This window comes from Rhizophagus irregularis, chromosome 2 (assembly GCF_026210795.1).
Source record: "Rhizophagus irregularis chromosome 2, complete sequence".
Taxonomy (NCBI): Eukaryota; Fungi; Glomeromycota; class Glomeromycetes; order Glomerales; family Glomeraceae; genus Rhizophagus; species Rhizophagus irregularis.
In genome coordinates, this window is record NC_089430.1 from 6,096,379 (window position 1) to 6,113,653 (window position 17,275).

Genomic DNA, 17,275 nt, shown 5'->3' on the forward strand with positions numbered 1-17,275 from the left:
TTGTTCCTCAGATTCTACTAACTGCTCTTCTAAACTAGAAATATATTTTCCCTTATCTCGCACATATTTCCTAGTTTAATATAGCTGACTTTTTAGGGTAAAGATTTCAGATTTTAACTCTACTATCTCTTCTTTCGAAGCATTTTTAAGGCGCTCTATCTCCTTATTGAGATCTTGAATTTCTTGCTCACATCGGGTATAATCCTGTTCTAGTTGATTAATTTGTCTCTCATTCTGGCGATTAGTATTAACTTTTATCTGCAATTCACTATGAAGATGATAGTTCTCTTCTTCCAGCTCAGCTTTATGTTCTTCACATGTTCTTTTCTGCCTTGGGTGAGATCTGTGAAATGACATTCTTTTTTTGTGATTATAAAAGAGAATGGGAGAACCCCTTGGATCAATTTATATTAATCTTCAGAAAGCACATGATCTTAACCGGGATCTGGGTTAAGGACTAATCTGAAAAATTTGGCAGGTGATACATGAAATGTATAGCGACTTCAACCAATTTTACTAGGCGATCATCATGTATGCAGATTATTTAGCATAAAAAATAAAGAATAAGTTATACATTGCACCTTTGCATTGGCTAAATAATATTAATTTTCAGTTAAAAGCAATAGTCTATAATGTAGAATATTTCTCAGAATCAGTCAAGTCAGTTAGACAATCATGATTAATGTTCCATCCCTCAATCTCAACGCAGTGCCTTTTGGCTGTTTTGCATATTGAGACGAAATAAATATTTTGCCTGTATCACTTTTGCAATTTGATGACTGATAAGAAGTTGGTGGAATCATTTCTTGGTTACCAGAGGTAACAGAAATACAAGCTGGCTCGAATTTTGGAGCACTTGGCATAATATTTTCTGCTATAGTTGCTTTAGCTGAAAGGTAAGTTTCATAGCTGACTGAACGAATATCATAATCATATGATACCGATGCCAACTTATCCTTTTCTGAGTCTGAGGTAGATTGGGAAAAAAGCTCTAGACGGAGACGATTAATTTTAGCCTCTTCTTGTAATATGTATTGTTTATATTGCCAGATCTGAAATTCCCTTATATCAATAGATTTGAGAATTTCATTTCTTCTTGCATATTCATTCAAAATAGTATTTCCAGAAATACATCTCTTCAAGTGGTTATCTCCATAGCGATCCTCAAAAAGACTATTTGCAGGTGTGAAAACTAAGGAGTTACATACACTGCAATATATATAATTGGTTGGACGATTATGAATCCTATCATCTACATATAGCTTTCCATACATTGTAATATATCCATTCTTAGAAAGGATTCTTGGATTCTCTTCTAGTATTTTTCTAAATGGATTACGAATACGAGAGCACCACATTTCTGGTGTTTCATGATCATGTCTTTCTGCTAAAGAGATTATAGCAACAATAATTCTTATATATTCTTCAGAGCATCCGACACTATTGTGTCATGAATTAACTTAGAATAGGCTTTACTATCTAAATCCATATTAGCGTTTTAGTAGATTATAACAGAATATAACGATTTTATTGATTTATACTGTTTTTAGCGATTTTAGCCAATTTAGCAATAGTATACTCTAATAAATATCAGATTCATTTTTATTCGATTATAAGCATACTGAGGATTTATATAGGGCCATATCTCGACTATGCTAATTTTATATTTACATGCATATGCACAACGCCTTGGCTAAATCGGTTTGTGGTACAACGTATATCATATCACAGTATCACCCTAACTCCCTGCCAGTTCCTCGATAGTTCTAGGAGAGTTCCAGGAGCTGGCGAGTTTCTATAAATCACGAGATGATCAGTCAATCAGATTTCGATTGATTTATACATTTATTTCTAGATATGAATCGAATTTTTAGTTATATGAAATCATTAAGTTCTTAAGGGTCATAAATTTAAAAATCAATAGTCTGATATAGACAAAGCTTTATTATTTTTTTTTATTGATACAGAGCATTTATAAAAAGAAATCCACTGACCGATCGGACAGTGAATAGAAAAATAAAAATGACTTCATGGAGACCCCGCATATGAAGTGTGGTCGGAGACATGACATGCAAAAATTAATGCTAATCTTATGTCGCACAGTCCGGCACTGTGCAATTGATCTGGCAATTTGTTTTGAAATCACGTGCACGGGACAATTCCAATACAGATATACACATACACGCACACTGGTTAAAAATAGGTGATCTGTTTAGCGAAACTTTATAATTTTATTAAGCAATTTTGAATAATATAAACTTAGTTACATGGTAATATGCTAAAAAAAATGCCAATTATTTCACCAACTAATGTTATTTATATATATAAATTATTATCATCATATTACAATTATTTTGTCTATGTTCTCTGGTAAAGGTTTTAGATCATAGAAAAAGTAATCATCAGGTAAGAGTAGCCAATCTCGTACCTTCACAGAATTGTCAACTGGAGCGGAAGAGTACATTTTTCTCTGTAACTTCTCCTGATTCACAAACTCAGTTCGAATTCTCATGAAGAAATTAAATATCTTTGTATAATAATGAATTGCATCAAACGAAAACGGAATCAAGCAAGAAACCAGCTCAACGGCCAAGAACTTCTCTTTGTCTATGAGAGAAACTGAAAATAACATAAGATGATCGCCAATAATTTGAATGCTATAAGTTTTTATCTCTTTAGCAATTTCGACACTGCAATCCAGGTTATTTCCAAGCGTTTGGCAAAGGCTACATACAGACATCATAAGCAACTTTTTGGCATCTCCGACTGTGTGTTCTCTTGTAACTTTAAAGGAAGGTCCTGAGACTTCAGTGTTCATTATTTCCAATCCGTCTGATAAACGTATGACAAGTAGATCCGTCTTTCATGGATTGATATCTTCTGCAAACATATTGTTTGCCTTTTTTATTGAAGCAACATTTTTTTCGATCCAATCATATTTAATATCCAGGAATGCATTTCGGAATGCACGGAAGATAGGTGAAAGAAATTCCACAATATATGTTCTTTCAGATATTTCACGGTCTAAAACTCTCGGTATTCTATATCTGAAGTTAGCTACAAAATCTATGAGTGCATCCCTTATGAAGCAGTTGAACCTTGCTTCTTCTGTATATATGTCACCATTGATAACTGTTTCCAAATTGATTTTTGATTCTATCTCTGTATATTTTGTTTCGAATATCGTATCCAACTTCTTAATCAAAGTTTCCTGTAAAATAAGTCGGCCTTTTGCTTGTAATAGATTTTTTATTTCTGTGTAGATTCCCTCTTCAATAGTTTCTTTTATGTAATTTATTGTCGTGTTAAATGCGCAAATGAGGTATGGTGAATATCTATCATATATAGTTTTTGTTATGATAGGTTTTTGTGGTGTAAAAATTGTGGCTTGTTGAGTCGATTGGATAACTGAACGTGGTATATCTCGCAAAGTAGAAATAGTATCTAATGGTGTCCGTTGGGTTGATTGAATAATTGGACATGATGTGTTTTCTCGCGAAGTAGAAATATCTTCTGAAATTTCTGGTGTCAGGAATTCTGAAATTTCTGGTGGTGTCGAGGATTGTTGGGACGTGTCTGGAGTAATTTCATGCGAAGTAGTATCTTCCAGTGTCTCTGAAGTTTCTACAAGCGGAACAATGACATCTTTATCCATACCATCACTCGCTTTTCTACGTGATCGTTTTCTTAGTTCTTGTTTCTTTTGTTTATTAATAGGTTCCGAATCAAAGTCAGAAAATTTATGATCATGTGCGAAACAGTAAAAAAAATATCAAATTACTTACTCTCTTGGGTTTCTCAATGTAATCTGGATCTGAGGAATGATCTTCTTCCTCTGAATTTTCACGATAACGTATGGATTTTCTTTTTCTGATCGATCTCTTCCAGCAAGAAAAGTTATAAATCAGTTTTAATGTAATTAATCTTTAATCCTTAACTGGACTCACTTTTTTTGTAACTTCCACGGTCTCCTCAGCTATATTCTCCATTATATGTTGCGTCTTACTACTTATATCAACATGGCACCGTTTCTGTACAAGTATATCATTTAGTAAAAGCTCAAAGAGTTATTCAGCCAAAAGCATACTTACCGTTCGCAAAGTTCTCTCTGATTCTAGACGTTGTTCTTCGTTATTGTTACACATTGACTCAATTTCGTTCCAGAAGTTATTGACATCTTCATTATAGAACCGATGTTTCTGATAAAAAAAAGAAATAAGTTAATACAAAGTTTGTGATTGCCAAGATGCTCGTGTGAAAAAAAATGTTTAATTGTTTTATTTATTTCGCAGACCACAACGGACAAGAAGACCATAAGGTAGAAAGCAATAAGGTTTCCACCATAGTTGTGTGAGTTTAATCCCTTCTCAGGACTACTGGGAGACTCCCATACTGCTTGTGGCAGACCACAACGGACAAGAAGACCATAAGGTGGAAAGCAAGAAGGTTTCCACCGTAGTTGTGTGAATTTAACCCCTTCTCAGGACTACTGGGAATCTCCCACACTGCCTTTAGGATAAATTAAAATCACTTGCCTCAAAGCCTTGGATCAGCCGAGTAGCACCCTTCTTAATATCTTTTGAACGATTATCTTTTATCAACAAGTCAAAACTCTTTCTAAGTATATGTCAGCCTCTTTACAAAAAGAGAATGTAAAATTTTGTTGATTTTGACGGTGTTTATAAAAGCCCAGAAATCGGTATTGATTAGGCGATGTTTCATTGAAGTAGCTATCCCACGACATTATAGATGGAAATTTTTTTTCAGTATTAGTAAACGAAGATTATGAAAAAATTTTTTGGATATATGAGAAATTGATGTCGCACAGATTGATCTGACTCATCAATTGATAAGAACTTTGATATCGTGACCGACGTGACCCGTACTTTTTACATATCAGGTGATAAGCGTGAAGATTCTTCACGGTACTTTATCAATGAACGATGAAAAAAATAAGTGATCTCAATTTCTAATAAATTAAAACAAAACTAACTGGCAAAATTTCAGAACTTTACGAATGTAAGATTAAGCACAAAATTTGATTTATAATAATGTAATCGCTCTTTCGTGTAATGTGAAACTGCCATCTGGTCCTTATATATCTTTTATTATTTCAATTGAATTATAATATTAATTACGATATAATAAAAACTTAATAAAAGGATCCTGCAAGTCAGTAGAATTTAATTATAATCTAGCATTACATAATTTCAACTAAACAAAATGTCTGGTTTTCTATATAATTGGATCAGACCGAAACGGACTAATTCCACTTGCTTTAAATTCAAAGACATCTTCCTATACATATGAAGGAATCAACCATTTATCTCTATAATGCTAAAAAAATATCATAATGCTTGAGTGGTACAAAGCACATGCCATGATCATTATTTCAACCCTGCATATTTGCATTTTGAACTTGTCCATGATATCGCTGTAATTACATATGTCATTTTATATTTTCTTATTAAATATATATTACTATAAATATAATGTTTAAATATAAAAAGATAAAATAAAAAACAAACAAAAAAAACAGGAAAAAAAAATCCAAATTGTAATAAACATGGGTAGTTCTCAGATTACTGGTAAATATGAAAAAAAAATCACTAATGTTCATTCTTTACATGTTAACATTGAGTAATAAATGTTTTTGTTTTTATTTTAGAAAATTAAAAATTTGAGTAAAAGAATTGATCGAATGGATAAAAGAATTCTTGAAATAGAGAAATCCAAATTCGAGGGAAAAGTTATCCAATTGGAGGAAGATAATGCCCAATTAGAAAAAGACAATATCCTTCTGAGGAATGAAAACATCGAATTAAAGAATGAAAATATTCAGCTGAAGGCATGGATTGACGAAATGGAGAACAACAATATTCCATTGGTAAACGAAGATACCAAATACGGAAACGTCTCAAAAAATGAACTCACTAAAACGTCTCAATATCACTAACATCACTGAAAAAAAAATGTAAAAAATCATTTTGATATAATAAATATAAAATTAGTTAATAGTTTAAAGTACTAAAGAATTCGATGTATTTCAGAATTAATTTCAAATTTTGATGGTTTCGTGCTGTTTAATAATAAATAAATAAAACATAAATTAACCAATATAACTAGCATCTCTAAACATTTTTCCTGAACTACTTTTAGTAAACCATGAGATTTTCTCATTTTTGATAAAAGGTTCATTAAAGGATATTGGGAGTTTATAAAGAATTATTATTTAAGTTTTATAACGTCTCTGATGATGCATGCTTACGTTATTGATGATTTCTTTTGTATTATTCGAATAATATTTCAAGAAAGCGTCACCGAATGTCTTGTGCGATTGTGCCGTATGTGATTGGAATGTATACGAAAATGGACTTTAGATGAGGACAGAGAAGCAAATAGATACATTTCATAACGTATTATAAATCTTCTAGTTTATGATATTTGCGATATAAAAAAAGAGAATATTTTCTTAATTGTTAAGCTATATTTTTATAATCTTCTTAATTAATCTACTCGCTTTCCATACAACCATAGCAGTTTGAGCGAGCACTAAGGTACCAGCTGGAGTAGTTGGAAAAATTGAAGCAATCGGAGATTTTTGGTTCCATAAACTTGAACGATGATTAACACATGATTTGATCCCATTTTCACAGTGACGCATGGATGGAATTATGGGTATGACTAGAATAAGAGAAAGAAAAGATATTATAGTATAGAAAAATTAAATAAGTGTATTTTTGTCGTATATATAATATGTAAATTATAAATTGATTAAAAAACATAGTATATCAGACATTAGGCCTGTTCAATTCTGATCGTTCTGGTTTATTGATCGAAAATCCATTAACCAATCCTATCATGTGATCAAAATCAAAATTGAGTTGATCGGCTTATTGAACGGTCACCTTATTTTTCATATTTTTCTTTTTTAAAAATGGCAAATAAGCAATACCATAAAGGTATATTAAACTTTTTGAGGGCGCGTATTAAAACTTCACTTATCACTAGACACCAGACACGTTAAAAAAAGACAATATTATAGGCTGCTTCTGTCAACTACACTAGTACATGTTATCGATAATAGGAACATTTAGGTAGTAGGGCAAGGGAATACGATAACTCTATACAGAACTAATGACTAAAAGCAATAGATTCTTCGGATTTGAACGAAATAGCAAAATACGTTTCTTCCTCATTATACTTAAGAATTTACGAATCAATAATACAAGTCATGAAGGATTTCGTACTAGAATTTTTATTTTATTGAAAAAAAGTAACATCTTTCAATTTACGTTATTGAAAATTACATGGACTAACATTGTATTTTTTAGTGTATAAATTACTAGTTCCCTTTCATGGCAGGAAAGTTAACCCGTGAAATCAATCTTTGAAAAAAGTCGGTTACAAAGAGAGAGTCCAACTAGAAAGCACCGCAGAATAGACCAGTAGGTATATATTAAATCACCTGAAAGGGATTCCGATGGAATTGTTGCAATAAGTTATCCGAATGAAATGTGAATAAAGAAATTATTTACTTTTACTTACATGTTTGATTCTTTGGACCGCTCTTTGGATTAGGTTACAAACATCATCGTTACCACCTCAGAAAGTCCCAACTATAACATCTCAATCTCTTTCTCTCCGTTACCATTATCACTACATCATCAATATGCCGATCCACAATTCGCAGACGAGTTGCTACTGCTGGACAAATGAAAATAGCTGCAGTACATTACGAATTAATGTGTCTATCATTAATCAGAGTGTTATTGTGTTATCCCCTCGAAAAATAGAATCGGAATAAAAGTCTCGAAAAATTAAGATTAGCATCTTGCAAAGGACACATACTATTATTTTCCTAAAAAAACACCCAAGTGTATATGGAAATCAACTGTTCCTAGGTGGTGATACCAATTAACTGGGATCTGTCGTTGCGTTTCCAGGGACGTGATCGAGAATATTATTTAAGGAGTAACTATTTCGTATGATGCAGAGATTGGCCTTGCATGACCATACATCAAAGTTTTCCAATAGTATGTGCTATATTTCTTTGGAACCTTCTTGTTGTCGCAATGATTTCATATCTCTTCGTGTTTGAACCTACACACGTTGATTTTTGATGAAGTAATCCGAATTAGTAAACATGTAGATAATCAAATACATAAAAAAAAATAACAGATAGGTTCCAAGTATCAATTAGTACAACTTACATGGTATAATGAATAGCATATGGATAGTTACGTGTGGATAATTTTTGTAATACCGCATTTCTAAGACTTACTTTATACAATAATTATATTCTTTATTGGAAACAAAATAAACTATGGTGTTCGATTTCCTTTGTTAAGAATCTACACTACGTATTGCGTTTGCAAATTTCGAATCATACTATGATCAAAGATTTGTTTCTTGCATTTTTTAACTTAATGAATGAAGACTCGTTGAAATGCACATGATTCCTTATATTCTTGGTATGACAAATGGGAATCGTTACCATAAAAACTATTGTCATTACTCATTACAATGAGACCGTAACCCTTGGGTCACAGTATCACATGTCTATATATCTCAAAATTTATTGCATTCTCTGTTATCTCTGTTGTTAACGTTGCATTAGAATCTGTTGAAAGAAAACCAAGAAAACCGTAAACTGAGTAATATACTGGCTTTCTCTGGAATTCTGTGTCACGCAGAAATAATTTTAAATAAAGCCAGCCAGTCACAGATTATATTCTAATACATCATTAATATTTTTTTAATTGCGTACCTCGTAGCCAAAAGTTAACCGAATATCGCTTTGTAATGGGGAAATTGAGTCAAACATTGAGTTTTTGTATCATAAAAGAAACTATTTTTTTTACATGTGGCCTTAAGACTTGTAGAAAAAGAGCCACCACTTCATAGCGTTTTGGCCGCAATCAGTATCACAATATATACTTATTTTTGGTATACTAGCCGAGTTTGGATTTGATACATTAAAGTGTCGTAATAGTATTTTCTATTTGTTATTATTGAATCCTAATTATACCATGGTTCGAATTATTTTGAACACTATCGCTATTTTTATACAACATATGCCAGAATAAGAAGTAGACTAGTACTATAGAATATTTTAGGTTACGGGTGAATCTTTTTTAGAAAATTAGTAGAACTATTGTCTGCATTAAAATAACGAAATTGTGAAAAAGCTAAATTGCCAGAAATTAAGTGTAGCTCATCATTACTTTGCAATTAAAAAATCACATATTTAGGAATAGAACTGGAAATCATTGTAGTCGGGAAGGATACGTAGACAAATTTATTCCTACTGCGTTGTTCTATTATGATCGTGATAGTTAATAGAATCTGGACAGCAATTTTTGTCTTGTGCAGTTTCCCTAATATAGTAAAAATTAGGTCACCAATAAACAACGATAGAGAACAACTTATGTCGTGTGATATCGAGATGTTTGGAAAAAAACTATTCATTCTATATAATTTCGCAGGCAAACAGACTGTTCTTTCTGCCTGTGAAACTTTGAATGTAAATAGAAAGTAGTATGATATATGTAGCCCGATGGAATGATGGATGAATTGTTTCGTATTTTTAAATGTATTTTGTATATTATACCAACTTCTCTGCTTGTAGAACCTTAATGTGAATAGTATGATATTATGTTACGCAGTGACGTGGTTGATTGTTACGCAACAACTCGCACATTGTGCGCCATTTCTCTATATTTTTCAATGTATGGTCTGTAATGAGTTTATTATTAAGGTAAATTGTTATATTTTGCATCATTTTAATGTTGATTTTTCCTTCCGCTTGTAGAATGTTAATGTAAATAGTATGTTAATATTGTGTTAACACGCAACAGAATTATAACTCGCACATGCCATCGTATGATTATAGATATCATTATTGAAGGTAAGTAATAAATACGAATAAATCTTCCATTCGTTGAGAATACTATCTTTGAATATTCATATTCAAGTTCTAAGCTAATTCTTTTCAAATGACAGACGCAGTTGATAACTATTTTCCAACCAGTGATGTTTTTGATTTCTTTATTTATAGTTTCCTTCCTTTCATGGCTGCATGGAACTATACTTTATTCAAGGGAAGAAAAGCAGTACGGTTCAGAACTTTTGTTAACTTGGTTGAAACTAACTTGGTTAAATACGCCATACCATTCGGTTGTTGTTGTGTTAACAAAGATATTTCGTTCCATCATCCAATGACTTATTACTTTTTGGCATTAATGTCATTAGATGCTATAATGATAATATATTGGATACTTATAAGTAGTATAGAAAGGGATTTGTCGATTTTCAGTATTGATCGCATCGGAACATTGGAAAATAATTGTTGTCTTAAAATTTTTCACCTGTTTTACTTGTTTGTCCAAGTTATTTTTACTACTTATATACAAGTGCTTATTGTTCCTATCTTGACACTTTATTATTTTCATCAAATATTTTCCGTGGTTGAATGTGCTTTATTCTACGGAATAACACTATTACTTATTTTGTTTTTGAGTTTATTTATTTGGAAAAAATTAAGTTGTTATTTTGCTGTGACTTTCTTCAACTTTTTATTTATTGCGTTACATATTGTGCTGTTTATTTCACCAAATGGCTATTTTACCAAAGCAGAGATTGGAGTATGCTTTCTTTATTTGAGTAATATGTTTAAACTCAATGAATTATATGGTAGCGTGAATGCATATGATCCATATCTACAGACCATGTTTGATCATTATCAATCTGTACGATGGTTGGGTTTTTGGATATTTTATTCAATACGTAAAGGTCTCAAAGAAAGCCGGCTTGGTGATCTTGTTTATGCTGGAAGAGAAGTTAATTTTTATAATTTGAATAGTGGTGATCGCAAAGACTGGTGGTATATTTACGAACTATGGGATTATAAATTTGTTAAAGAGGTTCAACGTGATAAGAACAGAAGAGAATTATATAACGCTATAATAGAATATGAAATGATTTAGTTTTTTAATTAAATTATTACCATAAGAAATTTACATATACTTTTTTTGTACTTTTAACTCGTATTTTTGAAGATAATTAATAAAATTAATCAATTTTTTGCTAAAGTGATTCTTTTTAGTAATGACTGTCTTATGTACAAGATGCTACCAAATAATAGAACCAGTAAACAAAGAAATTTACAAGATCCTAACCAGTATGATTTATAGATTATCGAGATGTTTAATTAAATTGTCACCATAAGAATGTTACACTGCCTAATTCAAAGTTGATCCTCGTTAAAAAAAAATGTCTATGTAATTCTTTTTTTTTATTAAATAGTAACGCGTTTTATTAATTATTTAAATTTGATACAAATGACATAATTAATCGTTAAAACACTTAGAGCTTATCGAAAAAAAAAATTTCTCAAAACTCTATAACTAAGTATTTTAAGAACAAAATTACATCTTTTACATATATTACTTTCTATTTTGTTAGTATTTCTTTGATATAAAACATTATATGTAGGCTGTTCTTTTAATAGATTCTTTAAACGATAAGAACGCTCTTTCGTATCTTTATCATTGCATTGCCTCTGTAAAAATTCAATTCTATTACTAACAAATTCTAGTGAGAAAAAAACCTTAATATCATTTCCTGAAAGTAAATTTAGACAAAACTCTTTCCTCTTACTAGAAATATGTTCAATCGCTCCTAAAAAAAATAAAAAGGAATGTAGTTTTGTTTGGTTTTTGTCAAATGACGCGTGCCGAAAAAAAAAAGTTGTTCGTACAATCATACAAGTCATTCTTTATTTCTGGTTCGTGATAAACATACATGTATGAAATCGTTACCATACATAGCATACATGTGACACCATACATACATCGGTTTCCATACAATACTTGTTTTTTGTTTAATCTGTATACATGACATGTTTTTTACATACCGAAGGTCACTAGGTGCTCGTTCTACTTCATTATTGAGTTGGTCTATTACAGAATCGGGTACATCAACAGTTGGTACCGTCACCACTGGCATCGCTTCTTTATCATTTTGTGTCTGACCAAATGACAACGCCATCCCATCCACAGCTGAACCCTGTTCTAATAATGCAAGTCTAGCCTCAAGCTCTCCAACTCTAGACTTGAGTTCGGCATTCTCAGAATCACGCCTCGCATTCTCTTCAATAATTTGCTTCAGCTTCGCATTCTCAGCCTCAACCTCAGCAAACTTTAGTAACTTCTCTCTAAGTTCGGGAATCTCAGCATTCTCCTTCTTAAGCTCTGCAATCTCAGCTAAGAGCTTGGAATTTAATTCTTAATGGATTGCATGTTCGATAATAATTTTTTATATAAAACGGAATAATTCAAAAGTTCGTTAGCATAGATAAAAAAACCGTGACAAATGTCACGATCGGAATTATTGATTTATTGATGTAAAAAAAAATACATTGTTTTACAATGTGAAATAGAGTCGCCTGCCGGTGTTTCGCTCATCTAAGCTATCTAAGCTATCTATATACTAACATATCCCAATATTAACTCTAATCCGATTTTTTTTGTCTCAACGTCGATATTCTGGATAGAATAAAATGGTCGTCAGTTTATGTATAGAAGAGTCAGAAATAAATTAACAATATTGGGCTTAGTAAAACTCACCAAAGGTATGTTCCCCGCCTAATAAGGTCCTCGAAATTTCTGAATAAAAAGAGATTAGCTTTACAAGCTATGAATCACTCCCTTGCAAATGCACAGTCACAGCCTTTAATTGTGAAGTGTCTCGTCCGGACTTTAATAATTTTTTCGTCAACACTTCTTAACTGCGATAGGTTCATGCTCGGAGAAAATAGCACGACGGCTTGGGGTCGGAATAAGAAAAAAAAAGTTGTACAGAGAAAACGCCTTAATTACACCAGATTTAATTTAGTTGTCATTATGACATAATTTAAAATTAATTTTATTGGCTACTAATTGTTGTTGTACAACCGAAGAATTAATAAATACCTTGTGAATGCGATCTGAGTATCACTCTTTTTCGCTTGCCGACAAGTCAATTTTATAAACTTTTTTTTGCTTATATCGTTTATATGTCATTATATCATATTTCGTGTCACCAATTAAGAGTTTATAAAGATCATTTTATAATTAATCACGATGTATTCAGAAGTATATATACCTTTTTTTTTTTCTCAAATTTCTCTAAACTTCTTTTAAAAAAAAATATCATTTATAATTTTACAGAAAAATACTTTCAAAATGAAATTCTCCTTAAATTGTCTATTTCTGAAAGAAGCTTCTGTCCGATCTATTTCAGTTGATATTAGTGACGAAATTATTGTTGGCATTAACAGGATCGAATATGAAGATATTAAAGTTTCACATGTCAAATCTCTTATCTTGTCTGGAAAAGGAGTTAGTTATTCTCCTGACAATCTGAATCTTTGGAAGGTTGACCGTGATAGTGTCATCAAGAACGACGAGTTGCTTAGAACATTTTCTACCGAAAATGACATTAAAGAAAAACTTGGAGGAGAATTGATGCAACCTCGATTTCCTCTTGATGAATATTTCAACGAGGATAGTTTTAAAGATAAGAAAAGCAAGTCTGCCATTCACATCATCGTGCAACGTCTGACCACCACCACTGGTAAGTGTCTCCCAATTTTTTACCTCTCGAACAAGGAAATTGCAGTAACAAAATATCGAGTTTGGTCTGATCTCCTTTTTTTCGCGTTAAAAATAGGTCCCTCCCAACAAGGTGTTTCATCTAAAAACTATTGGCCTGGAATAATGTCAAAAAATTTCTAACAAATCTCTCACTTATTAATGGTTTTAGGACCTAACTGGAACGATGCTTCTTCCATCTATGAGTGGATACAACAACAATTCACATTGGACCGAAAACGAAAACGAATGCGAGTATGTCTTTCCAGCTTTGTCACCTCTCTAATAATGAGTTTCTTAGTTCCTCTGATTAAAATAAAATTGACTTTTTCAGCTCGTTGGAAGCTTTGGCAAAAACTTTGAACTTTGTCAACGAGATGACACCATTAAAACCCTCTGGAATGGTAATCAAAGGCTAATTGGGATTGAGAGACGATTTCAATTCCGTACGGAAGATGACAGAAGCTATCATCCAATTCCTGTCTTAGCGGGCGGACCTGGAATTGGAAAGAGCAGATTTCTAGACGAAGTTGAAGAATTAATCAAGGAAAAAGCTGAGGAATCTCAAAATAATGATTTCAAAAACATGATTACCATCAATACAACCTATGGGAATTCAACCATCGCTGACGAAATCGATGTAAGGATTCAAGCACAGCCATCTCTCGCACTACGTATTCTATATAAGTACTTTCAACCAAAACACAAAGATTATGCTCAAAGCTATAATTTTCTCTGCTTCCGCGCATGCTGTATGCAAGCTAATCCAGACATTTCATTACTTACCCTGGACATTGCTCTTCAAATTATCTACAAAGACTTTGTGCAAATTAATCCAACAACACTTGATCCTCTTCTGGTCCTGGTCCTTGGCATCGACGAGTTCAATAAATTGCATGTTCAAAATCAAGAGGTCTGTAGGAACCTTATACACGCCATTGGAGCATCAATGTGTGCATCGCATGAAAACATATATTTCATTCCTATTCTAGCTGGAACGATTGAAGGACCCTTAAATAGTTATATTTCAGGTTCTATGCATGAACCACTTCACCTCCCACTACGCTTACTTAATGATGATGATGCAATCAAAATTGGTATGAAAATGAAGTTGTTTGATGATGAATATGTCAGATTGGATCCATATTTTCGATTAAGTATTAGTGATGTTGGAGGACATGTGAGAACATTGGAATATTACTACGAATATTTTTCAGGACAATGTGAGAAAGATATAAAACGCATAAAACAAGAAACAGAAGAAATGATGTCAGAAGAGGAGATACTAAAAACAGCTGTTTATAACGTGAAAATTAGTGGTATCATGACACTTATCATAGAAAGGATTGGACAAAAATATCTTCAGCAGCTAAACTCACGATGGTTGACAATACCTCTTGCTAATGCCATATTGGGTTTTCCGGTTCAAAAAAATGATGCGATCACTCTCAAAAAAAGTTCAATGACATATCAGGAACTTAGTTCAATGGGAATTGTGAACCTGGTTCCAACAAAACAAACTAACGAATACCTTATTCGGTTACCCTATGTGTGGGTATGTGCAATCGTTGGAAACTCCAATGACCCTGGGTTGACTTATTGGAAGTCCATGTTAAATTATAATGAGCCGATGAATTGGTCGAATTTCGAAGATTTTAATACCAAGTTCTGGGCATTACGCCTCTGTCTCTTTCGTTTAATAGGATATAAGAAGATTGAGTTGAAGACCCTTTTTAAGGGTGCGGATTTCTCTCTTAGTTTTCCAGATGTTGAAGTTGACTTACCTCAAATTAAAGATATCAAATTATATAAATTACTACATCGATACCCAGGTATTATGTTTTGCAGATTTTTTCTATCATAAAAATCACATCAAACTCAAATCCCATTCTAATATAATTTAGTCACTAAAACTTACGAGAATAATCAAGTGAGATATGCAAACATAAAGGAAATAAGAAATGGTTATATTGACCTAGATTTATTGAAGGATGAAATGATCAAGAGTTATATTGGTTCTGTATTTCTTAATGCGTCTGGGGCTCCCTTTGATGCCTTTGGGTATCTTAATAAAAGTTCTGAGTCTGCGGGTGAAATTTGTGTAGCTCAACAATCAAAATCAATTATTACTTCTAAGGTTATCATCAACAAAAACAAAAGTTCTGAGTCTGCGGGTGAAATTTGCGTAGCTCAACAATCAAAATCAACTCAAACTTCTATGGTTACCGTTAACCAAAAATTGTTTGATAAAGAGCATAACAAGGTAACAACACTGCTTCACATATTAAGTGCACATACATTTTTAAATTGTTGATTAACAAATCTCTTTCTTATATAATAATAAGTCTACCGAAGCTTTGCCTGAGAAAGATTTGGTTTTATTATTCTTAACGAATGCAGATAAAAAAAACAACCTGTCTATATATGATAAACCAAATAGCGCATTAGTGTCTATGGAAAATTTTCCAAAGTTTTATGGATATACATATGCGAGTCGCGCACAATTCGCATCTGGTATGTTTGTAATTTGGAATTCCTTTTTTGATCATAATGTTTGCTAATGTTCTTTTACATTTACATAGCGAACGAAAAAGTATATATTAATTCTGCACCTGTTGAGTCACTCGTAATTCTTGGCTTCAATGAGGATGAGAGGATTAATATACGTCTTAAACGCAAAGAACGCCCTTTCGATAATATAGACGATATAAAAAAAAGGCTTGGCATTGATGATGAGAAATGTAAAAAGTTGAAGCTTGCTAGGATTTTTTTTTAATCTTGGAAGTTGATGACTTCTGTATTAAATAGCAATATCACACATGCAAAAACTAGTCAACAAATGTCCATGTAAATTCAAATTATTATGTAAACATATAAACATTGTATAATTGTATTAATCACGTTTTTTTTATTAACACTTAATTTAATAATATTATTACATATTTATATAATATTGTAATTTACATAATTTAAACTAACTAAATTTTTATTTAAAAAATTACTTTATAATATAGTTGGTAAGTTATTTATTTAATTTTATCCCACGGTTCCTAATCAATTTCTGTAACTTTTTTTACTGATATTTTCACGGAACTGATCAACATGTTTATATCACATAATAAATTATACTTTTTATTGTTAAACTTATTATTATACTATTGAAAATAAAAATGATATTATATTATTTGCATTTATACATCTTTAGATTTCTTCCAAAGCATTTTATATTCATCTTCATCTCCATTTTTCGTCAGAGACTGCTCAAAGAGCACACATTATTGACTTAATAACAACATAGCATGCTTTCTATATTATCACTTTGCCGATCACTTTGCCGATTACTTTCATTTTCCATTAAAAAAATAATTTTAACGAAATGTAAAATAAATTGCAAAATCTATTAGATATTATTATTCTGAATTACGTAATTGTTTGACACAAGTGTACGCATTTTTATTAGCTAGATTTCATGATGTTACACAAAACTTAAATTTGTGATATCTTCACTATCTTAATTAAATAGCGCCACAAAAAATTTAATAGCATACATATTTCAATACTTCAAACTCTTTTTAAGTATCTCGCAAAATAATTTGAATATTGGAGAGGTAATTCGGAAGTTACAAGTATGTTAAAGTTTC

The 17,275-nt window shown here is 31.7% G+C and overlaps 7 protein-coding genes across 8 annotated transcripts; 3 read left to right on the forward strand and 4 right to left on the reverse strand.

The window, feature by feature from the left end:
* Positions 1 to 665: 665 nt before the first annotated feature.
* OCT59_012629 (uncharacterized protein) lies at positions 666 to 1,358 on the reverse strand (the record flags this gene model as incomplete). The annotated part of the gene is made up of 1 exon (XM_025311885.2): positions 666 to 1,358. The coding sequence occupies one exon, from the start codon at positions 1,356 to 1,358 to the stop codon at positions 666 to 668; it is 693 nt and encodes a 230-aa protein (XP_025167374.2).
* Positions 1,359 to 2,338: 980 nt separating this feature from the next.
* On the reverse strand, positions 2,339 to 2,818 carry OCT59_012630 (uncharacterized protein; the record flags this gene model as incomplete). Its single annotated transcript, XM_025328262.1, has 1 exon — positions 2,339 to 2,818. The coding sequence occupies one exon, from the start codon at positions 2,816 to 2,818 to the stop codon at positions 2,339 to 2,341; it is 480 nt and encodes a 159-aa protein (XP_025167375.1).
* Positions 2,819 to 2,863: 45 nt separating this feature from the next.
* Positions 2,864 to 4,145, reverse strand: OCT59_012631 (uncharacterized protein; the record flags this gene model as incomplete). The annotated part of the gene is made up of 4 exons (XM_025311886.2): positions 2,864 to 3,700; positions 3,786 to 3,881; positions 3,948 to 4,031; positions 4,092 to 4,145. The coding sequence occupies 4 exons, from the start codon at positions 4,143 to 4,145 to the stop codon at positions 2,864 to 2,866; spliced, it is 1,071 nt and encodes a 356-aa protein (XP_025167376.2).
* Positions 4,146 to 5,701: 1,556 nt separating this feature from the next.
* OCT59_012632 (uncharacterized protein) lies at positions 5,702 to 5,956 on the forward strand (the record flags this gene model as incomplete). Its single annotated transcript, XM_025322014.2, has 1 exon — positions 5,702 to 5,956. One exon carries the CDS (start codon positions 5,702 to 5,704, stop codon positions 5,954 to 5,956), a length of 255 nt encoding a protein of 84 aa, XP_025167377.1.
* Positions 5,957 to 9,743: 3,787 nt separating this feature from the next.
* OCT59_012633 (uncharacterized protein) lies at positions 9,744 to 10,988 on the forward strand (the record flags this gene model as incomplete). Its single annotated transcript, XM_025322015.2, has 3 exons — positions 9,744 to 9,760; positions 9,861 to 9,910; positions 10,006 to 10,988. The coding sequence occupies 3 exons, from the start codon at positions 9,744 to 9,746 to the stop codon at positions 10,986 to 10,988; spliced, it is 1,050 nt and encodes a 349-aa protein (XP_025167378.1).
* Positions 10,989 to 11,637: 649 nt separating this feature from the next.
* On the reverse strand, positions 11,638 to 13,064 carry OCT59_012634 (uncharacterized protein; the record flags this gene model as incomplete). 2 transcript variants are annotated; one of them, XM_066134621.1, is made up of 8 exons in its annotated part: positions 11,638 to 11,682; positions 11,762 to 11,777; positions 11,855 to 12,273; positions 12,498 to 12,548; positions 12,630 to 12,647; positions 12,792 to 12,828; positions 12,975 to 12,988; positions 13,035 to 13,064. In XM_066134621.1, the coding sequence occupies 8 exons, from the start codon at positions 13,062 to 13,064 to the stop codon at positions 11,638 to 11,640; spliced, it is 630 nt and encodes a 209-aa protein (XP_065989871.1). The 2 variants fall into 2 exon arrangements, with proteins under 2 accessions (XP_065989871.1, XP_065989872.1); XM_066134622.1 differs by lacking the exon at positions 11,762 to 11,777 and having other exon boundaries at positions 11,673 to 11,682; positions 11,918 to 12,273.
* A 60-nt stretch (positions 13,065 to 13,124) lies between these two features.
* Positions 13,125 to 16,777, forward strand: OCT59_012635 (uncharacterized protein; the record flags this gene model as incomplete). Its single annotated transcript, XM_066134624.1, has 8 exons — positions 13,125 to 13,136; positions 13,212 to 13,617; positions 13,714 to 13,728; positions 13,807 to 13,889; positions 13,969 to 15,466; positions 15,539 to 15,897; positions 15,980 to 16,148; positions 16,217 to 16,777. The coding sequence occupies 8 exons, from the start codon at positions 13,125 to 13,127 to the stop codon at positions 16,408 to 16,410; spliced, it is 2,736 nt and encodes a 911-aa protein (XP_065989873.1). The 3' UTR covers positions 16,411 to 16,777.
* Between the last annotated feature and the right edge of the window lie 498 nt (positions 16,778 to 17,275).